Source organism: Triturus cristatus, chromosome 9, assembly GCF_964204655.1.
Source record: "Triturus cristatus chromosome 9, aTriCri1.1, whole genome shotgun sequence".
In the NCBI taxonomy this organism is placed as follows: domain Eukaryota; kingdom Metazoa; phylum Chordata; class Amphibia; order Caudata; family Salamandridae; genus Triturus; species Triturus cristatus.
The window spans coordinates 1,163,388,459-1,163,413,766 of NC_140592.1; the positions used below are offsets into that span (position 1 = coordinate 1,163,388,459).

Here is a 25,308-nt window from a genome sequence, read left to right on the forward strand (position 1 = left end):
TGTTCAAGTGGATTGCGGAATTGAAGTTTCACACTTTCAAGGACCCTCTTGGAGATTCCAGAACCTTGGACTGTGTGTTGGATACTTTGGAACCCGCAAGCAGAACTTCAGGAAGGAGTTCTAAGTGGACCTAGCCTGCTGAAGAAGGCTACACAGTGGTGAGATATTCTTCAGAACCTTTTCTAAAGGTGTGTCCCTGTCAGAGAAAACGAAATGACTAAAAGGGGCACTGTTGGTTTCTACGCACTAGAAAGTGACTAATCTTTAAAAATTCATAACTCTGGTTCCCTTCAGTGGATTTTTTTCATTTTGGTGTCATTTAAAAGATAAAAATATTACATATTTTTATAAATTGGTGTTGGATTTTTATTTTGTGTTGTGTCTTAATTATTTACTGAAATGGTGTTTTTGAATGCTTTACATACCTGTCTTTGAAGTTAAGCCTGTCTGCTCGCAGCCACGTTACCAAGGGTTGAGCATGGGAATAATTTTCTAAGACCTATGCTGGGTCCTATCATGTGTTGGTGGCCTTATTGCAAGTGGCAGACCTACATTTGCCCCTACCAATAACCCACTTTCCAACACATGCTTTATATACTTCTGCCATCTAGTGTTGGGTCTGGATGTTTGCAAGTTGTTTTTCTTCGAAGAAGTCTTTCCAGTCACAAGGTAGGTGACTCCTCCTTTCGGTGATAGTGCACATAGGTATCGACTCCATTCTTAGATTGTTTTCCCGCAGAGGGTGAGAATAGAGTTAGTAAAGGTAGAATAGAGATGTCCATGCGTATGTATCTAAATTAAGAAAACTGCAACAGGTATAGGTACCCGGGGAGACGGGTGGGCGCATGTGAATCTACAGCTCTACATGCCAAGAACAGATGCTTACTGGGTAAGTAACATTATGCTTTCGAGGCATGTGAGCCGTAGATCACATGCTTTGCATAGACTATACAGCAGTAAACTCCCAAAGCGGTGGCTACCCTGTAGCTGTTGCAGTTGTTTGAAAAAGTGTTTTAAGTACTGCCTGGCCTACATTAGCTTGTTGCCTCGCTAACACATCTACACAGTAGTGTTTGGTGAATGTGTGCGGTGTAGACCATGTTGCTGCCTTACAGATGTCAGCTAGGGGAATATTCCCTAAGAAGGCCATAGTAGCCCCTATTTTGCGGGTGGAATGTGCTCTAGGGGGTATTGTCAAGGTACTTTTTGCTTTCACATAAAATGTTTGGATACATTTTACTATCCATTCTGCAATGCCTGATTTAGAAATGGGATTGCCTTTGTGGGGTGACGAAAAGACAACAAAGAGCTGTTTTGTCTGATGAAAATCTCTTGTTCTTTCCACATAATATAGTAGAGCTCTTCTAACATCTAGTGTGTGTAGAGCTTGTTCTGCTACAGAATCAGGTTGAGGAAAGAACACGGTTAACTCAACTAATTGATTGATGTGAAAAGCAGAAACCACTTTAGGGAGAAATTTGGAAATGGTTCGAAGAACCACTTTGTCTTTGTGAAGTTAAAAGAAAGGCTCTTGTACAGTTAGTGCCTGGAATTCACCAACTCTCCTTAAGGAGGTGATCGCAATAAGAAAAGCAACCTTCCATGAGAGAAATTGTAGTTGACACTTGTGCATTGGTTCAAAAGGTGGACCTATTAGCCTGGTAAGGACTATGTTCAAGTTCCATACTGGTGCAGGTGGAGCTCTTGGTGGTATTACTCTTTTAAGTCCTTCCATAAAGGCTTTAATCACTGGTATTCTGAATAGAGAGAAGTGTTGTCTGTTTTGTAAGTATGCAGCTACTGCTGCTAAATGCAATAGAATGAATGTGTAGGCTAATCCAGATTGATGTAAGTGTAAGAGATAACAGATGATGTTTTGCACTGAAGCATCAAGGCGATTTACATTGTTTTTTTTTTTTTTTTTTTGAAAACCTTTATTAACAGTTCAATAAGAACAAGTATGGGCCTACAACCCCCCAGGGCCGGCCGCTAAGCAATCAGATCAATAACGACAAGTACAAACACAGGCAGCACTTCGGGGAGCAAAATCGTACTACTAATACTGTGAACAGCGTAAGTAGGGCACCAGGAGAAAAAGGTTTTCATTTTATGATGAGACAAGGCAGTAGGATCAGGTGACAAGCAATTTTAAAACAACGATCACGGAGCTGCAGAGTAATGAACGTTAGCGATTTACAGCAATCTATTAGGTCGATGGCGCAAACACAAGAACATCAGGATGGGGAAGAACATAATATACAGTTGCGCCCGCAGTCCCCCGCCAAAACTCCCCAAGAACACCTCGGAAGTTGTGAACACATGGAATGGCAACGAGGCATAGCAAAAGGGAGTGTATCACGCTGATCCCAGAAAAAGAAAAAACAAAAAGAATCAGAAAAGAAAAAGGAGGCCATGGAAAAGGAGATGAAAGAATACAGAATCCCCTCCCCCAACCCCCCACCCTGCACCTCTGCAAATGAGTACGGCCCCCCCCCCAGCAGTGTGCCTGTCACCCTGGAACCAGACCCGAAATATAGAAGAGTAGGGAAAAAGAAGTAGGAAAAGACCCCCACCAGGCGGGGGGTAGAGAAAGTATTTATAAACTGGAGGAGGGCCTTCATAACAGACCCCCGGCGTTCTCCCTCCCGCACAGTAAGGTTCCCCTAAAGTGAACAAGGAACAGCACAAAGACAATCTTCTCAAACCACGATGGGGAGCATTATGTACCTATTGTGCCAGTAGCCATGTCAGGAGAGCACGCCACCTCTATGCCCGCCCGTCCATTAGGCGACCACCCCCGAGGGGCCAGCCTCATCCCTGACCACTCTTTGGAATTCTGCCCATGCCAACCCCTCGACCCAGCACCATACCCAATGTTCCTAGGCAGAGAAATGTCCAACAACGACAGAGAAGCGACGCACACAGGTGGGGTGGAAGTCTCTGAACATCAACATAGTCCGCCGCGTGAGGAAACAGGCTTCCCAGTGCTGCCCTAGGATCTGCACTGCATGCAAGGTTCAGGGAGGCAGAAGCAGCCAAAGCAGACATTAGTTGCAGGAGTTGTCCCTGGGTCGTAGGAGGGCATGTACGGGATGAGGCCACCACATCACACTCAGGTCCAACGCCTCCGGGACAGATCAGGCCCTCAGAAGGTCGAACACACTGTAGCATACTGGCCGGGGCGTCCAGTCGTGCACTAACCTCAGGGGTGGCCGCCACAGCATCCTCCTGCACGCAGTGTGGGTAGTCTCTGTATTCGTGCGGACAGGCGGGCCGCCACTGCCCCAACTCCGACGCCACACCATCGAGCCTACTCCCCAAGATCACGAAACCATGAACCAAGGAGGAGTGAAGAGTACCAAGAGCCTCGAGGAGGTCGCCGTACCCCAGCTCAGCTCTCTGCGATCTCGCCGCCATACTCCCAGAAGTCGTACGCTCACAGGCCCGCCGCGGCCCAGCGGACAGGATGGTAGGCTTCATCGCCCAAAGATGGCCGCCAAGTATGCCCGACCCTCACAGGGGCCGGGACAAGCGTCGCGATGTCCACGTCGCGGGTGACCGGGTTCCGGGGGCAGGCAAAAAACTATCCGTGGTCACGGGCAACAGTCGTCCCCACCACGGACCAGCCCCCGTGGAAATCCGGGGGCGGCCCGCAGCGATCGGGGCAGGATACGGACGGCGGCCGGGCAGCTCACCAGCAAGGCAGGGGCAGTCACCGGGGAACCTAAGAGTTGCACCCCCGGTCAAGCACTCGGTCCGCTACGCTGGGCAGTAGAAGTGACCATGCCGAAATGTAGGCCGAGTTTGGCACCGCTCCGGTGGGCCGACTCCACCCAGTCACCACTGGCCGCTGTTGTCGCACTGCCACCCGGACACGGCGTCCACTCGATGTCCCGGCTCCAGGGCCGCACAGGCCGCAAAGTTCAGATGCAGTTTTCTCCGGTAATACCGCAGCTAGAAACCTCGGAGTCAGACAGTCGGGAGCCCCTCTCCTTCAGAAACACGACCACGTAGCACAGGTTAAGGATCTCAGGCAGGATATCCGTGCGGGATGCAGAGGTTCACGGAGCCGGGAGTCTACGCTGCCGTCTCGGTCGCCATCTTGGCTCCTCCCCCCGCGATTTACATTGTTATCGTTACAGTATATATCACATTGTTTCCACTTTGCTGCATAACATGCCCCAGTACTAGGTTTCCTAGCTTCCTTTAGGATATTCATACAGTCTGGTGGAAATTGTAAATAACCAAACTCTATGGCTTCAGGAGCCAAAGCGCTAGGTTGAGTTCCTTGGGATTTGGATGCCTGATTTCTCCATGGCTCTGAGTGAGGAGACTGGAGTTGAGATGCAGCTTTTGGTGTGGAACTACGGAGAGCTCTAGCAGGGTGGTGAACCAAGGTTGGCGTGCCCATGTGGGAGCTATGAGAATGAGTTTGAGGGATGATTGTCTGAGCTTTTGAACTACCAGCTGAATGAGTAGGAGAGGTGGAAAACCGTAGGCAAATATCCCTGACCAGTTCATCCATAGGGCATTGCCTTTGGAGAGCAGGTGTGGGAACCTGGAGGTGAAGCTTGGGCATTTTGCGTTTTGATCTGTGGCGAACAAGTCTATGTGAGGAAATCCCCATTCCTGAAAGTAGGGAAGAAGAATCTGGGGATGAAGTTCCCACTCGTGGATTTGCTGTTTTGTCTGCTGAGAAGGTCTGCAATTTGATTGTTTACACCTGGGAGATGTTCTGCTAGGAGATACATTTTGTGATGTATGGCCCATTTCCAAATGGCTTGTGCAAGGCTTGACAGTTGGAGAGAGTGTGTCCCCCCCCCCCCCCCCCCCCGTTTTTGTATATAGTACATAGCTGTCATGTTGTCTGTGCGGACTAGGACAGTTTTGCCTATTAGGTGAGTTTGAAAGGTTTTGAGCGCTAGAAACACTGCTAGTAGCTCTAGGTGATTTATATGGAGGCTCTTGTACTTTAGAGTCCATAATCCGTCGATTGTGTGACTTTGTAGGCGAGCGCTCCAGCCAGTGAGCGATGCGTCTGCAGCTAGCACTGTCTGTGGAACAGGGTCGAGAAAGAGCTGCCCTTTGGATAAATTGTGTGGGTTCCACCACTGCAGAGAGCGATGGGTGCGGCCATCTACCAACACTAGATCGGTCAACTGACCCTGTGACTGGTTCCACTGACTTGCTAAGCATTCTTGAAGGGGACGCATGTGAAGTCTTGCGTGGGGAACAATTATAAATCAAGACGCCATCATCCCTAGCAGTTGCATGAATACTTTTGCTGGTAATGATTGGTTGGGCTGAAACTGAGTGAGAAGGGACTGAATACTGTGAATCCTGGCTGTAATGGAAAAGGCTAGAGTGTCTATCATAGTTCCCATATAAGTTTGTGTGTTGGAAGGCTATAGATGAGACTTCAACACATTTACTGTAAACCCTTGTTGGTGAAGTAAGTGAATAGTGGTTTAAGTGTGTTGGAGACACATTCGGTAAGTGCTGGCTCTGATGAGCCAGTCGTCAAGGTATGGGAAGACATGGATGTATTGTCTTCTCAGATATGCTGCGACTACTGCCAGACATTTGGTAAATACCCTGGGAGCAGTGGTGACTCCAAAACGGTGGTACTTTGAATTGGTAATGCCAATAATTTACTGCTTGGGCGGTAACTTGTTTACTGGAGGCGTCTAATAGTTTTGACTCTTTGTCTGGAGGTGGAGCATCCCCTGTAATCTGTGAATTGGCCCATTTATGGGCATTAGAGACCACCAAGGAGTCTAGTGGTAACTGTCCTTTAATAAAGACTGGATCTGAGGCTTATATTTTTTTTATCAATTCTGGGAGTGATAATGCAAGCACGCACTGGATCTTTAAAGATATCATCGGCATGTCTCATCATACCTTTAAGCATAGGTAAGAGTGTGGCTAGCCCTTTGTGTGCTACTGAGCATTCCAAATAGGAAACCTTCCTCTTGAGATTCCTTGTGTAACTGTACCCCATGATATTCTGCAGCTCTAGCAAGTAATTCTAGATATCGTACACTGTCGTCAGGAGGGGAAGGCTTTGCAAGGTAAAGATCTGGGTCGTTATCTGTAGGTGAATCTGCGTTATAATCTTTCCAGGGGTCTACTGGTAAAATATTGCCCCCCCCCCCCCCCCCCCCCATCTCCATCATCATCAGGTGGTGATGGAGAGTTAGTTGGTGTTATCAGTAAATGCTGCAAAGCTGGAGAAGTTGGTGTAGGGGAACGTGGTGGAGGGGGAGGGGTTAGTACTTATATTCTTCCTCTTCAAAGGAATATGGTAAAGGGTGTCCTCTGACTCAGGTTTGCATTTCTGAGGTGACTTAGTGAGAGCACGTCCTGTATCTGTATTTATATAAAGTTCCTTTTGTTTTGGATCCGATTTGGGTGTTGGGGTGTCGAAAAACGGATCCTGCAGCTTCGGAGGAACAGTTTTAGGTTTTGGCACCAAATATTTCAGTGTAGGGGTAGAATGACTTTTCGGCCTTGAAGGTCTCGGTACTAAAGGAGGTTTCGTTTTTGGTGTCAAAGATTTCGGCTACGAAGTGGTTTTCGGCTTTGAGCCTGAAGGTTTCAGCTCGGTGCTAGACTTTGGCCGACACGATCCAGAGCTGGAAGGCTTAGTGACGTGTTTCGGTGCCGGAGCGTCAGAAACATAATCTCAGTGCCGACCGTGGCCCGAAAGCGGGGGTGGGACCGAAGCCTTTTGTTTCGGATCAGTTGGAGTTTGGATCAAGGGGAGTTCGGTACTCACGAGACGTTGACCTTGTGGCAAGTCTTCTTCCATCTCGGAGTCTGATTCTGGAATGGAGGTAAGTTCTTCTTCTTCTTCCTTGGCTCCCTGGGCGTCTAATTCATGCTCGGATCCTTCGCCAAAGAGGTCAGGAATGTATTTGACGTTTTGACTCTGCATTTCGTGACGTCGAGCCCCACTACTACGGAGCGTTTTCTTCAATCAGAACGATTTGCACGCGTCCCAGTCCTGTTCGTTGTGCTCCGGAGACAAGCACAAGTTGCACACTTCGTGCAAGTCGGTGCGCGGATACTTGGCGTGGCACCTCGGGCAGAATTTGAATAGTCTTTTCCATCAACTGCCAAGTGGACCGGCGAGATTAGGCCGGACGACCTTCCGGAAGATCTTCGATCGAAATAGAGGTTTTCCTTGACAGATACGATATGCGGAGAAGTGGGATCAGCGTTCGAAACAATACCGATGCAGGTAGAATGGATTGCGCACCGAGGGGAACCCGAAGAAACATTTTTGAAGCAGAGCACAGCAATTCACGTTCGAACCCGATGGCGGAAAAAACATCAATGGAGTCGATGCCCATGCGCACTAGCACCGAAAGAAGAAGTCACCTACCTTGAGACTGAAAAGAATTCTTTGAAGAAAAACAACTAGAAAACATCCGGACCCAACACTAGATAGCAGGAATATGCAAAGCATGTGATCTAAAGCTCACATGACTCAAACACAATATTTTTATTTAGTAAGAATGCCCCTGTAGCACAACTATTATCCAGTTTCATTGGTTAGTCCACTGTAAAAATCTGCAGTGTCTCAACATGCTGATTGACTTCTAAGGCATAGCAAAGGTGCACGGTACAGAAACGCCCACTTTTCAACTATGTCATTGTCACAGGCTATTAGGCGGACTCCCAAAATACATAACTGGCGCGTGACACACAAATATGTCAAACCTACTTTATGTACTGTGGCTCATCTCCATTTCTGGACAGGTTAAGACCTTATCATTTAAATGGACAAATGCCTCAGGAGACTAGGCATTATGTAGCAGTCAAGCACAGAGTGAGAAAAGGGAGTATGTGCATATATTAAGATAACCTGACCATTTCTGTTCTCCATACCATAGAGCTGTAATCCAGTAAACTGATCCCATCTTCATTCACTGCCATCCAAACCAGATTATCTTCCAGGGGAGATGATGGTATGGTCTAGGGGGTAAGAGAGAAATTGTTTATATGTGCCCCCCCATGGTGCTTTAAATAAATACATCCATCAATGAAGCTGCCACCTAAAGCATCATGCTCTTCGAGACAATCAGGGACTGCCTGGCCCTACTATCTCACACCACACAGACCAGTGCAATGCCAGGAACCTCTACTCAGGGGAGCAAATATAGACGATTAAACAGCATATAGCCAACTGAAGCGTACTTCCCCTTTAGACCCACCCATTCTCATAGCACTCTGCAATGGCCCATCTCTTGAAGAACTCAATGACACACTCAACTCCCTCAAAGTCACCACCAATAAACATAATGCTTTAACGTGATCCTTCATCAAAGCTCTCAGTAGTGAAGCTCTCATCCCTACTCACCACTGTCAATGCCTCCTTCACTAAAGGCATCTTCTCAGAAGCTGTCCAAAATTTGAAAGAAACCTACAAAAGACCTGATGACCTTGCCAATTCCATTACTCATTTAACTTTCATCAGCAATATCACAATACAAATTTAAAAAAATGATCTAAGCTCAACTCCAAGATTGATCTCATCCTAGAAAACGCCTTACTGGTCACAGATGAAAGCGGCCTGTCTCATGATACTGCCAGACTTCTCAGCAAGATGGCCTCATACCAGCTCTTTCTACTAAAGAAAGTGAAACTGTGCCTTTCACAAGTGACTTCAGAACTGCTGTTCAACCTTGTACTCTTGCATCTGGATAGTAGTCATGCGCTGCTCCATGGCTTCTACAGTCTACGCGGCCTCCCATAAGGGTATCTTACATGCCGCAGCATGTCTCGTTCAGGGCCTGAAGAAATTTGATTGTTTCACCGACATCCTGATGGAGTTCCACTGACTCCTTTACTGGTCCTCACCATCTTTAAAGGCAGCTGTCATCACAACCGGCACCCCCACCTATCTCTCTGACAAGCTCACCATCTCGGTTGGCTCTTGGCACACCATCAGGCATTATACCAACAGACTGGAGGCAGAGAAGTGTTAAAAGGAAAAGAAAAAAAACAACAGTTTTTTTCGTCTACGCACCTAGGATGGGAACAGCATCCATGTTTCAATCAGGACCGCCCAGTCCTGCTTTAATTTAGATGAGTCGAAGACACACCTCTTTACAAACTAGGTCAAGATGCAGTTGCAGTACAATTCTGCTCCTAGCAAACCAGCTACCTCACTAATCACTTGTTAACTGTATCCTTACCTTTGACTCTGTACGCTGCTCCGTTGCCTTTCTGCTAGGTTTACACTATACAAATAGCACATACATACAACTAGGACAGGAACTTAAACACCTGCATGGATTGCTTTACTGACGTAGGATCTGGGACTACTTTACATATCATTTAATTGCAATTCCTATCTTATAAGGAAAGTATGTATATTCATAAGTCACTTTCAATCCAGGGAGTCCTTTTTATGCCAGAAGTGGATCTTAATCCTGTATGAGAATCAAGTGAAGCACTGAATTGCAACCTACATCAAAATAAAGTTAATAATGAGTTGTGCTGCAATATCACAAGCATCATAAACTGCAGCAGAGAAAGCGGTCAATGTTTCAACAATGTGAGCAAAGCTCACATTCATGATATGGTTTTTGAGGACTCCATTTTTTGCAATAATTATTTTGATGTGTCCCCATCTGCAGTAGAAGGCGGCACAATCAGCAGCTGTTTAGCAAAGTACTTAGACGTGATCTATGCCCTGCTGTAACCAGACTCCACTAATCTTACTCTATGTCCCATTGCGGTCTTCTACCAGAAAAATGCCCTTCACCATTGAGACTTAAGAGCATGGTCTACACTTTATTATGCACCTCTGTCGCAGACTCCCAAGGTCAATGCAAGGGCAATTCCAGCAAGTGTATGCGCTGGTAAACAGTTTCCACCTAATGACAATAGACACACTGTTCATGTAATAAAGTAGTTAACTAGACTGATCCTGATGCGAATTGGAGAATTGACCCCAGTGTAAGAAGAGCTATATAAATTATGTAGTACAATACATTACATATACCTTTGTTGTAAACAACTTGGCACCAAATAACGGCCATTTACGTGCCACGGTTAAGTAAATCCGGATACACTCTGGTGCAGAGCATCCTCTCAAAATCATCCACTTTGTAGCCAGTCTGTCCGCAAGTCTCCTTAAAAGAACAGAGAACACATGTTTAATTGGAGGATTCTTCTTATTTTAGCATTTAGCATACACGTTCTGGACCAGAAAGGGGGTGCCAGAGATGAATGACTTTGGGCCACATTCACAAAGCAATCTGTGAACCTAAACAGCACTTAGGCGTGGAAATTGCATTCAATAATGAGGTAACTGGAGTATGTCTACACCATGTAGAAAAAGAATTGTCTTGAAAACTTAATGGCAATGACATCAAGTAACAGAATGAGTACAATGGTATGCCACGGAGTCTAAAGAAGCATATAGTAAGGAAATGTAAAGGTCTTGTGGTTTAATTCAGCACTACCCTGACCTATGGAATGCAATATTTCAAACTGTGAGCCTGATTCACAAAGGTACATTTAAATGTGTAAGTTTACTCGTGCATATATTGTATATACATACTACTGCACCCAGGTGCATATTCACACTTTCGGAGTATGGATAAATTAAAATACATGTATTTAATTTCTAAATATTCCTAACAATTTCTTTTTAAAAACACCTCAGCTGTAACATTTGTAATAAGTAATACGTTTTGTAATGTGTATAGTTATAAAAAAATAACATTTTTTTGAATAATTTTATATATATTTTTTATGAACTGATATATGACATAAGTAATCAAACCTAATTTATTTAACATTATTTCCTATGGGGTATTCATTTAAGTACCTGCCGCCACTATTTTCTGTGGGAGTGTGCTGCAACACTTGTGAGTGCCTATGTGTGCTGCTTAAATTACTCCAAGTCTGGGTTGGAGTACATTAACTACTGCTTTGTCATCTTTCAGGCTGATGTAAGCTCAGAAGTGTAGTTTGTGAATAACAATGGGCTTCCTCTTTTGTGGGAGGGTGTTTGTAATAGCTATCACTCCCTAAATTCCTCCTTGCCTTATTTGTGCAAGTGAAATACCTCGATATGTCAGGCCTTGGGCAACTAGACACTATGATCTAGAATAACGTTAATCGGAACATATATCACATAAAAATGTATTGTAATGTGGAGAACATTCAAAAGAAAGATGTTTGGGACTTCAGAAAGGTGAGACAGGTGAGTCTGAAGATCCAATTGGTAATCTAATGTGAGGTTACAGTAGCAAACAACTGTAGTTGCCAACTTCATATGGGGTTTAAGATTTCATTGATAGCTCATACAAAGTCTTTAAGCGATCTGTCAGGTCAGGTATGAACAACAAACATTTATGTAGCCAACCTGTTTTGTTCATGAGTGGAGTTCTGCTTGTATCGCCTCGGGTAGTACTTATCCAGGACCTGCTGGAGAAGATGCCCCATTTTGGAATGTGCTGTCCCACCAGGACTTGATGGTATTGGTCGATCTAGGTCACCGTGGTCTACCTGCGGAATACATATACATTGTTATGCAAGATCCACATCCAATATTACAAGTGTGCTTGGAAATTGTCTTGGTTGTATTGCTAGTACAAGTGCATGAGTAATATGTAGAAAAAGGTATGTTATCTTCTGGCTGTTCTAGGTTTCACCAGGAGTAACTGTGTTTCTTCATGGTGCTCCTTCAAACTGGCAATTCTCTCCTTTGTGACCGTTACTTCCTTCCTAATGATCTCCATTAGCAACTCCTGTACATTTAAAATTCTACACGTTCATGTGAATACATACACTTGCTGTGCCACAGATGGATTTGTACTCCATGCTGCTACTCACACCACCAAGAGTCAGTGGAGCTGACTGTAAGTGTGTGCTCTGGTGCAAGCCCTCCCTACATGAGCAAGCGTTTCCCTGGGAGCTGGAGGACCACAGTGTTTGTAATGTTTTTGGAGGAAGAACAGCACAAAATTGCCTTTGTGCACAGCTGTGCACATATCTTTGTGAATCAGCCCCGCATTCAGCGCACGAACAGCACTTCCATGTGCCCGACGCCATCACATAACCCAAACCTTGCTAGCTCTGTTTCACTTCAACTACTAACCATTATTGCAATTTTAAGTCCGCTTCTGCTATGCAGGTGAATTGTGGGTCACCGAGAATGGCATAAGATTGATTATTATAGTAAGAGTTATAACATTGGTAAGTCAAATGTTATTATATTTCCAACAAGGTCTCCCTATGATCTAGTTGTGTAAATATTTCAGTGTAGGAAACAAAAAAGCAAGATTCAGCTGCACAGGAACAATGGGATCATGTTAAGCTTCTTTGGAGAACTTGATGACCACTCAGGTCAACATCTGATGAGCAAGAGTCTACAGAGTAGGCCAAATATGTGCCTTATGGAATACAGAAGTCCACAACATGGTGGTGAATTTGAACTGGGCAAAAAGGCCTAGCAATATAACTTAGTCCTGGAGATACTTGCATTTGTATCAAAATTAGACAAACTAAACTACAACAGCTGCCTTTAAATACTTCCAGCACCACTCTATAGGTGTAGGGACCAGGTCAGGATCCAGCATCATAGGTTGTTTTGTATTAATGTGGCAGCCCCACACTAGAGCTCTGATTAGGGGGGTTTAAAGCATTCCTTCAGCTGTGTCTGTTATAGTATCAACAATGTTTCACATGCCACGCTGACTAGAATTAAACAGAAGTACCTAGTCAACTTGGTCTTGAAATTGAGCGGCACTGGAACTAGTGTGCTATTTGTTTGGAAAGCTGGTTGTTAGAAAAAAACAAATATTTAGGTGCTACCTCAGCATTCAGGGCTTGTAGACTGCCCCAAGGAGAATATCAAGTTGATCTGATTTCTGGGAAACAAGAGACTCATCAATTCTGGACTGTAGAGGCAACATGGAAACTCACACGGTATTCCATGTGTAACAGATCTTTATTAACACAGCATCAATCATAACTGCCAAGTTTTCAGATTGCTTATGTGTAACATTTTCATAATTTCTGTGCAATTATGAGTGACATTCAACGGCTATGAGTGACACTTTCTCTTAAACAGTATAATGTCTCTCACACTTAGTAGTAGCATGACACAGCTCTCAGCTTAGGTCTGACACCTGTTGGTACACAGAACTGCACAGAAACAATAGATTAAACAGAGATTCCCTGCCTCAGCCAGCCTGTGCCTCCCTCGCAGGCAATCTATCATATTAATGGCATAATCAGATCATGATCAATGGACAGAGTATGTCCAGGCTCTCGGCCACATAGGACCTGAGGCCGACTACAGTATGGGAGAGGGGACACAGGGTGGACCTTCTACCTGTACAGTTCTATAATCAGGCCCCTCTTTTACTGCAGTTTAGACTGACCCAGTTTGGGCATGTATCTACAAGATTAGTTATGCTGCTGGACATCCACATCTGTTTGATACCATGTGTAGGAAGCTAGCTCTTTATATGATATTGCTACTGAGTGGTAATACCGTGCACAGAGTCCAAGGGTTCCCCAAAAGTGTACAGGGCTCAATGTAAAACCCTAAGTGCTATTAGTGGCAGTGCGGATAAGCAGCCTTAGGCTTAAAAGGAGTGTAAGACATTTATTGCACAATGGTGATCAATAATGGTCATACGACTCAAGAAGGAGATCCATACCAATTTTAGAAAATTATACTTTGTATTTTATTTTAAGACCAAGATCTTCGTAATAAGGTAAGTATGTTTTTAATCCAAAAATCGACACTTAAGACTTTTCAACACTGTTCAATGTTATCCTATAGGGAAAACAGTTTTGTGGTTACACAGGTAAGTAATGCACTTATAATCCCAGTGTTCGGAGCCAAAAGTCAGCCAGGGACAGGCAAGTACCAAAACTACACCACCAGAGGCACAGGGGCGGCGGGGTGCAGAGGTCAAAATCAGAGTTTAGCACAATGGTTTCCAATGGAGACTGGAGGTGCCTGGAGCCACACTGCTTACAAGTAAGCAGGGGCCAGGCTTTGGGTGTTAGGTTAAGCACCGGAGGGGCCACAAAGCAGCACAAAACATACACCACCGGTGGCAGCAGGGTGCAATTTTGATGCAGGCGGTGTTAGCTGGCATTGCACACAGGCAGGGTGCCATGTCGACTTTGGTGGTTTTCTCCCTCACAGGTGCATACAAGCTGCTAGGGCAGTGGCATGGTCCCAGTGATGGACGTCCCAGGGGACACTCTTCAGCTCCAAGGCCCTAGGTATTCAGAGTACTATTTACTAGGGATTTACAGAGGGCAGAAGTGCCAATTAGAGTTTTGTTTTTAGGGAAGGAGCACTGGCACAGGGCACCTAGTTGGCAGGGACCCTGTGCATTACATTTGAAACAATCAAAACCAGGCAAAAGTGGGGGCTAATCATGCAAAAGAGGCACTTTCGCACACTATGGTTTGAGCAGGTTTTTTTTTTTTTACAATAATTAGGCAGGAGTGCAGTTTTCTGTTTTGGTCTTCAAATCTCCTAAATCAGTTTAGCTTACTGTGATTGCAGGACATTTCCACGTCATAATATATTGAGAATTCTATACCTCCCATTGTACACTAGCGCCATCTCATGACATTTGAAAAACAGCACTCAAGCTCAGCTTTTATTACGTCCATCCCAGCAAAGCGAGCAATTGAAACTAATGCACTTCAGGACATGGTTCTGTTGCGAAACAATCTCCGGCATTGCGATAATGTGGGAAAATGATCAGAAATGCATTATTCTAACACCAGGTGCATGGCAATTGGCAGGCCTGATGAGTAGTGACTACATAACCAGGTGTCCTGTCTGTTTATGGGAGCAGCATTTGTTCCATCTGCATCTCTCAGCACTTGAACGTAATCTGCCATGTCCACCACCCAACAATCCTGACCCACACCTTGCAATGAAACAGCATGCAAGTCTTGTGACGGCACTGGCCCGCCACAGACACTGCAATCATTGTAACAATACAACCCCTGTAGGAGTTGAGCAGAGGGCAGGCTTAAATGAGACATGCTCTCAAGACTTTAAGGGGAATTTTTCGATAAATATGAAAACAGGAAGGCCAGCAGTCTAATAAAGAAGGCAATTTTCTTCAATAGCCGACAGCAAGGCATGCAGCACATGGATCTTTTATAAATATGCCTGGAATATTTAAAGCTACTCACTTGTGCCATCAGGGCTGCCATTTCCAAAGCGAGCTCTTTGTTGACAGGAAACCTCCCGCTGGTGATCTCGTCACTCACTTGAAAAGCCAGCAGAAGGCGCTCTCGATCGGTTTCACCTTTCGCTTGAGCTCTAAAGTATATTCTATGACATAACAAAAATCAAATGAGGTTACAAAGATTCTGTGTAGTACAATCACGAGCGTACAAAACAGTTTTGGGGAACACTACATTATTATTGTAAACATGTTCAGGCAGCACAGTTTTAAGTTCCAGGAAGGAACTTTCATGGGTGGATTCTAATGGACTGCTCTACAATGTACATTCATCTGTTATTTTTGCAAATCTTGCCTTGATATCTATTCAAAAGATGAGAAACTGGCTGCTAGCAGTCTCAATCAGAAGAACAAGTTAATTTTCTTCGGTAAAGCTCTTTCTGCTAGACTATCTAGCCGCAGAATTCTCACCTTTTGAATATTACATCAGACTAAATCTGGAGACTTTTCAGCAGTATCTCTGCACACCAGTAGGTGGTGGTATGCAGCTCTGCACTGTTGCTGTTCCAGTCCTGAAAGGACATGCCCAGCCTATGCAGGCACCATACCAACGCAATGACATCAGTTGCTTTCAAGACTGTCCGTGCCCTACCAGCGTGCAGATTCCTAGTTTTGGGATCTATTTAATTAACAGAGTCCAATCACAAACTGGACATTGAAAGGGTCGATGAGTAATCTGTGGCTATATAGAGTCTCTACCAGAAAGAGCGTTACTGAAGGTGAGGCCCTTGTTCTTCTGATAGAGACTTCTATCAGCTGATTTCTCTTCTTTTGAATAGATACCAAAGCAGTACTTATTCGGAGGTGGGACTGGGAATGGATTCAAACCATAAAGTCCTGCAGGAACGAGCAGACAAAACTCCCCTAAAAGGGAATCTGACTGTTCAGACAATAGTGCTTCATGAACATAATGGAGAGATGCCCACGTAGTTACCAGGCAAATGTCCACGACAGTGACTAAGTGCCGACACAGTGGTAGCAGCGTTGGCCCTCTGAGAATGAGCATGCAGTCCGTCCAGAGGCTGCTTTTTTGCTAATGCGTAGCAGATTTTAATGCAAAGCACAATGCAGTGGGGGAAGGTTCTCTTCTGCACAACTTTGCCTTTTTTTCGCTCCAGAGAAAAGTGCTGATCTTCCACCTGGTGTTCTTTAGTACAATCAATATAAAAGATTGAAGCTCTCTTGGGGTCCAAACAGTGTAGTCCCTCCTCCTCCTTAGAGGGAGAATAGAATGCTGGCAAGGTGATGTTTTGACCTAATTGGAATGGCACCACAACTATTGCAGAAGTAGGATGCCAGTGTCCACAAAACCAGATTGTCTCTATGTCAACCCACCGTACAACACCTTGGAAGAAGGTGTTGTACGGTGGGTTGACAGAGAGCCTGAAGCTTACTCCCACGCTGCGCTGATGTTCTGGTGACAAAGAACATAGTCTTGAAGGTGAGAAGCTGCAAGGGGCAGCTGCAAAGCAGCCAGAAGGGAGTAAAAATCAGATTTGTGAAGACCAAGTTCCAGTCCCACTGTGGCATGACAAAGGGAGATGCGCAAACAAATGCAAACCTTTCAAAACATTTATAACAACTGGAGACAATAAGAAAGAGAGCTAATCTGGCAACCGTAAAAGCATGAAAGAGCCAAAAGCTACCCTTTTATTTGTGCCAAGAGAATAGTCTTGCTTTGTCCTTGCTTGTTTGGGACAAAACAAACAACAATACATCAGATAGCTTTGCCAGCAAGGGGTCTATCTGTAGAGTACCACACCAAGCGACAACATTGTCCCACTGACAGTCTTATGCAGTTTTTGCTGATGTACACCTGGCATCAACCACCTCCAGAGGAAGGTTGAAGATGTTCAGCTGTCGTCGCTCCATCTCCAAGCATGAAGATGGAGAGTGCGAAGTCCTGTTGTGTGTCGATTTAGATACCGTATATAGGTTTCCCGATTTATATCCTTATATAGGCACAACTCGCATTGCCCATATTTAGGTATAGAAATCCTACCCTTATTTAGGCATTATCCATGCTAACCAAATACAGGCATGGCCACCTACATCTGTTAGTCTACGTCACAACGAGTTCTTGGAAAACCAGACTATTAAGCCTTTAGGACTTTCCCTTGCTTGGATATTGATTTCTCCAAGAATTCATTTATTATGCATGAACATCTATTCCTTAGGGGTTCATTCATGACGTTCTTCTGCTCAACTTTTACATCAATAATGGCATCTCTGGGGGAGGAGCCAAGATGGCGACCGGGACGGCAGCGTAGATTCCCGGCTCCGTGAACCTCCGCATCCCGCACGGATATCCTGCATGAGATCCTTATTCTGCGCTACGAGATCGTGTTCGTAAACGAAAGTGGCAACCGATCGTGTGACCCTGAGGTTTCTGACTGCAGTACCGCCGGAGAAATCAGCGATTGAACTTTGCGGCCCGTGCGGTCCCGAAGCCGGGACCTCGAGTGGACGCCTTGGCCGGGCGGCAGTTTAACAACAGCGGCCTGTGGTGACTGGGTGGAGTCGGTCCGCCGGGGTGGTGCTCCCTTCGGCCTGCATTTTGCTGTGGTCGCTCCCCCCCTGCTGAGCACTGCGGACCGAGGACATGCCCGGGTGTGCAATTCTCGGATTCTGTGGTGTTTGCCCCTGCCTTTGACGGTGAGCTGCCCGGACGCCGTCCCTGGTTCGGCCTGATCCTTGCGGGCTGCTCCCGGCTTTTTGCGGGAGCTGGTCCGTGGCGGAGACGACTATTGCCCGTGACCGCGCAACGGTTGAATCTGTTCCTCCCCCAGGATCCCTGTCTTCAGCGACGTGGACCTTGAGGCGTTGGTCCCGGGGTCCTGGCCCCAATACGAGTCGGGCCTTCCCAGCGGCCATTTTGTCACTATGCAGCCTACCATCCTGTCCGCTGGGACGCAGCGGGACTGGGGGTGTGTGACGGTCGGGAGTGTGGCAGAGCGATCGGAGAGAGCTGCTCTGGGGTACGGCGACCTCCTGGAGGCCCTTGGTGCCCTTCATTACTCCTTGGCTCATGGCGCCGGGGTCCTGGGGAGGAAGCTAGATGGTGTGGTATCAGCGTTGGGACAGTGGCGGCATGCTGGTCCACAAGTACACAGTGGCTTTCCACACTGCACACAGGAGGAAGATGTTGCGGCCCCCCCCGCGATTAGTGTACAGCCGGACACTCCGGACAGTATGCTACCGTGTGGTCGGCTAACTGTGGGCTTGATCTGCTCCGGAGGTATTGGACCTGAGCGGAAGATGGTGGCCTTGTCCCGTGCGCAATCTCCGGCGGCCCAGGGACGATTCCAGCAACGTGTGTCTCATTTGACTGCTTCAGCCTGTCTGGACCTTGTGTGCAGTGCAGATCCTGGGGCGGCACTGGAAAAGACGCCCCCCCATGAAGCGGTCCGTGCTGATGCTCAGAGACTTCCACCCCACCTGTGTGCGTCGCTTCCCGACTGTTTTTGGACACTCCTGTACCTTGGGACATCGGACATGGTGCTGGGTCGAGGGGCAGGCATGGGCAGAATCGCAAAGAGCGGTCAAGGCTGAGGCTGATCCTTCGGGAGTGGTCACCTAGTAGACAGGCGGACTCATGGTTGCGTGCTCTCATGGTTATTCGCATAGTTGGTGCATAATGCTCCCCACTCCCCCCCTCCTTTTTTGATATGATCAACTTGGTGCTGCTAATTGTTTGCTGTGGGGAGACTCCACCGTGCGGGAGGGAGAAGCCGGGGGTATGTTTTGAAGGCCCTCCTCCAGTTTATTACATTCCCTCCGCCCCCCCGTCTGGTGGGGCTCTTTCTTACTCCTTTTTTCCCTGTCTCTTCTATATTTCGGGTCTAGTTCCAGGGCGACAGGCACACTGCTGGGGGGTGGGGCCATACTCATTCGCAGAGGTGCAGGGTGGGGGGATGGGGGAGGGGACTCTTTAGTCTTTATCTCTTTTTCCATGGCCTCCTTTTTCTTCTCTGTTTCTTTTTGCTTGTTTTTCTGGGATCAGCGCGGTACACCTCTCTTATTGTGAATCGCTTGCTCTTAATGTGTGCCACAGTTTCCGGGGGGTTCGCTGGGCTTTAGGTACGGGGACCTGTAGGCGCAACTATCTTTGATATTGCTCCCCATCCGTCCTTTCCCGTGTTTGCGCCATTGATTCAATGTATTGCTGCTTGCTGCTTGCGTCTCTTATCCTTGCCCCTTATCGCTGTTGGGAAACTATTTGGCACCTGATCCTACTGTTTTGTTTTATTATAAAATGAAAAACCCTTTCTCTCCTGGTGTCCTACCTGAGCGGCTCATTGGCCGGACTATACTGTATTGTAGACTTTGCTCTCCGAGGTGCCGCCTGTGTTTACATGTGCTTTTATTGTTCTGATTGCTTAGCGGCCGGCCCCGGGGGGTTGTAGGCCCATACGTGTAAGTGATTGAAACGTCAATAAAGGTTTTTCAAAAAAAAAAAAAAATAAATAAATAAAAAATAATGGCATCTCTAAACACCTTCAAGGTAGAAATATACCTTCACTTACCATGGCAACCCACGGTTTGGCTGCCTACTTGCACGACGCGGCTCGCCACGGCAAGTTCGGAAGGAAGTCATGTCCCTGCCTGATGCACTGACCAGACGCTGTCATCCTCCTCGCAGAGAATCCAGCTCCAGTGCTTCTGACTCCCCTTGCAGGGTGTTAGAGATCGAGACTCGGAAAGAGATTCCAACCTCACTCATTCTAAGGTATGGAGCGGACTAGAACCTAGAGGGATTTTTGGCAAATCTTGGCAACTATAGCTAAACTAGACTATAGACAAACAGCACCTACTTCTTACCTCATACTACACTTAGGTTAGGTACACTGGGGTAGAACTAGCTAGAAGCATCAGATGTGTGTATTAACATTTTAGCCTGTGTTATTTATGTATGTATTTTTATGAATATCTGTCATAGCTATAAACCATGCTATTGCAATATTATTTTATCTTACTGCTAACGCTGTACATATTATACTTCGCATTCTGTCTTACGATTGTCACAGTTCATACATCTTGCACGAGAAATAAGACTGTTCAATAAACGCTTTTTAATGAAACGCCCGTATATCTATTTCTGTGTAACTCTGTAGAAACGAAGCATGCACGATTGACTGAGTGAAACTGTTATCTATTGTTTCCAAGATTCTGAGAGTGTTCCGATTCTAAGGGAAACAAAGTTGTCATGTTTATGCAGTTGTGTGAGAAAGTGCCATCTTTCTTGCATGGTATGCCCCCACTTTTTGCTAAATTGTTGAATGTACTTCGATTGAGTGTACCCTGGGTTCCTGCCAATCAGGTGCCCAGGGCCTATGTTCCTTCCTTAAACCACACAAACTCCAAATTGGCAAACCCTAGCCACATGTCAGCCCCTAGTAAATGGTACCCTAGGTACCCAGGGCCTTGTGGCCAGGGAAGGCCTCTAAGGGCTGCAGCACTCATTGTGCCACCCTCAGAGGCCCTGTACCCTTACACACACACTGCCCTTGCAGGCTGAGTGTCTGGGTGCAGGACAAAACAAAGAGTCGACATGGCACACATCACTGTGTACCATGCCCATCACCTACACTGCCAAGGCATATGTCAGCCACCCCTCTAGCTGGGTGCATTACGCCTATGGTGTGGGCACAGGAGCATGAGTCCTGTGCCCCTACAGTACCCGGGTCCATTCCTGGGCACTGTAAGTACAGTGCTGTCATTTAAGAGTACATGGTGCTGAGAGCTTGTCAAACACGAGCTCCACAGCACCATATTGGCAACACTGAAGCCGGGGAAGTTTGGTATCAAACTTCTCAGCACATTGAACCCACACTGATGCCAGTGTAGGATTTAATGTACTAAGCACCCCAGAGGGCATCTTAGAGATGCCCCCTTACAGCTAACTTACAATCCACGTCTGCTCTGAGGCTGCCCAGGCTGCCACACAGCAGACACGTTGCTGGACCCCTGGGTGGGAGAGCCCCTGCTCTCCCGGGCCTGCAACAATGCACATCCTGGGTGAGGTGAGAAATCTCCTCCCCCAGGATGAGCAAAGGGAAGCTTCAAAGGCAGGCCGCCATTTGGAGTTTCCCCAGGCCACTGCAACCCCCCACTCTGGCGGGAAGCTTGGCCGGAAACCCCATACAAGGACAGGGGATGTGCCAGCCTGCCCACCCCACCCCTCAGGTGAGGGGAGGCGAGGTGAAGCACATCTCCGGGCTCACGCCATCTGGAAGATGGGAGGCCCTACCCTATCAGGAATAGGCTACTGCCCCCCTCCCACAGGAGAGAGGCCGGATAGGGGGTGTACCCACCCCAGGACAAGGACCCATTGGTCCCTGGCCTTCACCTACCTGTAACGCCCCTAAATCTAGTATTTAGGGGCACCCTGAACCTTCCTTCCTTAGATTCCAGATAGAAAATTACAAGAAGAGCAAGAAGAACAAAGACCTGCCCTGCAGCTGCTAAAAAGAGAAGAAGACACCAACTGCTTAGGCCCCAGCCCTACCGGCCTGTCGACTCTCGAACCTGCACCAGCGCGGCATCTCTCGTGGCCAGCAACCTCACCAACCCCGGAGGACCTGGCTACCTTTTGGCTCTAAGCCCCTGGGACTCCCATGAGTAGAGGCTCTACTCAAGAAACCTATTTTTAACCCCTGGCAGCAGCCCGGAACCGCGGACCCAACACACTCTGCACCAGCCAAGCCTGGCCAGTGCCGGAGTGGACAAAGACCCTGAGGACGACCCCACGGCGACTGTGACCCCGAGTCCGGCACCCAAGGACCCCCCTCGACATCCCGGAAGAAGCCTGCAGCCTCAGAACCAAGTGCCACCCCAACCGCGATCAACCAGAGGGTAAGATTCCCGACGTCAAAAGGCACCCCTGCACCCGGTGCCCTGCCGCCCCCTGTGCCCAATCCCGGGGTACCCACCTAACCTACAACTACCCAACTTACCTCTCGAAGTGGTGGTGTCACCTGAAACATCCTCGTCCCCGAGCCTGCAGCCTTTTTCCAAACCGGAACATTCCCATTGATTTCCATTGAGCGCCCGAAGGCTCAAAAGCACCCTGCACCCAGCCGCCCGAGTGGCCCTGGCAGTGCCCTCTCTACACTAACCTACTTCCCCACTTGCCCTGAGTAAGTGACCAGGAGCCCAGCTCCCACAGTCGCGTGGCTTGCCAGACAGCAGCCACCAACCAAGGCCCCCCTATCCCTCATAGGATAACATTGGGCCTAACTCTCTCTGCACCCGGCCGTCCTGAAACCGCTGAGGGTGAACCAACTGTACCTACCTGACACTGGGGGACCCCTGAGTCCATGCCCGGAATTTCAACTCTGCCAGTCGAGTACTTACCCTTAAACAGCTAACTTCATTTTCCTCATAGGGTAACATTGACTGGCTTTTTCTTCAAAAATCTTCTAAGTGTGAACTTTTCAAAACTGCAAAAATTCACCAAAAATCAGCCAAGTACAAAAACGAATTTACTCACCTGCTCCTAGGTGAGCTCCCAGTGCTGGATCTTGGTGCCCAGCCCTGACCCTGAAAAGTGTTCACAACTATACTTGCCTCCAACTCATTTTTCTCCCATAGGAAACCATTGTCTGCTTTTCTGTGAAATTTCTTCTAAGTGTCTATTTTTGCAAATTTGAAATATTCTTTTAAAATCGTACCATTTCTGCAAACGAAATTACTTACCTGTTTTTGATAAGGACCCCAGTCCTGGGTCTAGGTACCCAGTCCTGGATTACTAAAGTAACGATAAAGTACTCTACCTGCAATTTGAATTTCTTGCCATAGAGATCCATTGAATGTTTTCTTTGAAATATTTTCTAAGTGCTAACTTTTGAAATAGCTAAATATTATTTAAAAATCATTACAGTTATTAAGTCGACTTTCATCACTTGATTCTGAATACTGACCCAAGGCTGGTTCTAGGAGCCAGACCTGGAATTCCAAAAGTAATCTGAAAAGTAATTTATTACAAATAACCTGAATTTACCATTGAGCTCAATGCATTGTTATGTTTAGGAAATAGGATTGTTTATTGCAACCAACTGTGACTGTTTACACAAATTTATTGCTTAAGACAAAAGTATTTATATTCAACCTCTCATTCTGAGAAAGTATATTTTTACCCCCTTTGTGGTTCTAAAAATAAAACAAGCATATATTTTATATATATAAACCATTGGCCTAGAGTTCAGTTATTGAGTGTGTGAAACCATTTGCTGACTGAGTGTGTACAATAAATGCTTTACACAGTCCTCTGGTACTGCCTTACTGCTCGACCAAGCTACCACTTTTGAGAGTAAGGTCATACCTAACTTTGACCTCTATCAGCCTCCGGGGGACTGTGGACTCTGTACACCCTGTACCTATTAGGGAACAGTATATACAGAGCCACTTTCTCACATTGGTGGCAGCGGTGGGATACAAACTTGCATTTGTTGGACTACTTGGTTACCATCTGATCACACGACAGAACTCTTAAAAATTGCCTTTAGAATTCGGATTGGTTTTTCCAAAATTACTAAAAGTCTTGCTAGGGCCTTGCTTAAGTCCCATTAGAATTTTAGAAAAATAAAAGTCACTATAGTCAGGGTAGAGGGTTAGAACTGTCAGGTTAGAATGTCTCAAACAAACCCAGCTATTAGTGATAATAATAACAATGACCTGGTGGAGGAGCTCGACCTCACACCTTACTTACACTTGTCTTTCAAGGAATTGAGGTCCTTATGTAAACTCAAAAACTTACAAATGGGTCAGCATCCAACCAAACAAGGGCTCCAGGAGCTCCTGGCTGAGTATGCTAAAGACCACCCACCTGAACATGGTGATGGCCAGTCAGATGAGGAAAGGGAAACAGGGGAGGTGGACAGCAACCTCCCCATACTATTCCCTAGGGAGGAGATGGCACCCATACCCTCCAACTCAAGACATAGCATCTGGGCACCTAGAGACCACACAGGTGGCTCTGGTCCCAGAGACAACACTGGGGGACCCCCCAGTGAAGAGGACAGCCTTGTGAGGCTGGCCAGAAGAATAGATCTAGAGTCCAGACTCCTGGCCCTAGAAAAGGAAAGGAGAGAGATGGGTTTAGTACCCATCAATGGTGGCAGCAATAATAAAAACAAGGATAGGGAGGAAACTTCTGACCCTAAAATCCCCAAAGGGATTGTCCCTAAATTTGAGGAAGGTGATGATATCACCAAATGGTTCACAGCCTTTGAGAGGGCTTGTGATATCAGGAAAGTAAAGAAACCTCTCTGGGGGGGCACTCCTGTGGGAACTGTTCTCTGGTAACTGCAGGGACAGGCTTCTGACTCTCTCTGGGCCAGAAGCAGGATCCTATGACCTCATGAAGAAAGCTCTGATTGAGGGATTTGGATTCACCACTGAGGAGTATAGAATTAGATTCAGGGGGGCTCACAAAACCCAGACCCAGTCCTGGATTGATTTTGTAGATTTCTCAGTGAAGACACTGGATGGTTGGTTAGCTGGACATGGTGTGCAGGACTTTACTGGATTGTACAATTTATTCATGAAGGAACATATTTTGAGTAACTGCACAAATGAAAAGTTGCATCAGCATTTGGTAGACCTAGGTCTAATTTCTCCCCAAGAATTGGGAAAGAAGGCGGACCACTGGGTCAAGACTAGGGTGACCAAGACAACCACTGGGGGTGACCAAAAGAAGGTGGTCACAAAACCTCCCCAGGGGAAAGGTGGTGAGAATCTCCAAGATAAAAAGTCTGAGTCTTCCAAAGGGCCCCAAAAACCTGTTCAGGTGGGTGGGACCCAAACTACTCCCTATGTGCCCCAACCATATAGGGGGAAGAACTTTGATCCCTTAAAGGCCTGGTGTAATACCTGTAAGAAGCAGGGACACCTAACTGTAACTTGCCCCCAAAACAAAGCCCCTAAGGCACCCAGTACAGCCACTCCTGGGGCAGCAAGTATACAAATGGGATCAGAGGTGTACCCTGAGCAAATCTGGGAACACACTGAAGCAAGTTTAGTCTCCTTGGGAGAAGTGGAGTTTGCCACTGTG

At 46.6% G+C, this 25,308-nt stretch overlaps 1 protein-coding gene across 1 annotated transcript in view; it reads right to left on the reverse strand.

Moving 5' to 3' along the window:
• PLEKHH1 (pleckstrin homology, MyTH4 and FERM domain containing H1) overlaps nucleotides 1–25,308 on the reverse strand; it is a 380,707-nt gene that overhangs the window by 32,029 nt on the left and 323,370 nt on the right. Inside the window, exons 24-27 of the mRNA XM_085627151.1 lie at nucleotides 15,202–15,343; nucleotides 11,387–11,529; nucleotides 10,016–10,145; nucleotides 7,894–7,980 (exon numbers count right to left, since the gene is read on the reverse strand). Of these exons, the coding sequence (XP_085483277.1) occupies nucleotides 7,894–7,980; nucleotides 10,016–10,145; nucleotides 11,387–11,529; nucleotides 15,202–15,343 (502 nt within the window). The remainder of the gene's footprint in view (nucleotides 1–7,893; nucleotides 7,981–10,015; nucleotides 10,146–11,386; nucleotides 11,530–15,201; nucleotides 15,344–25,308) is intronic.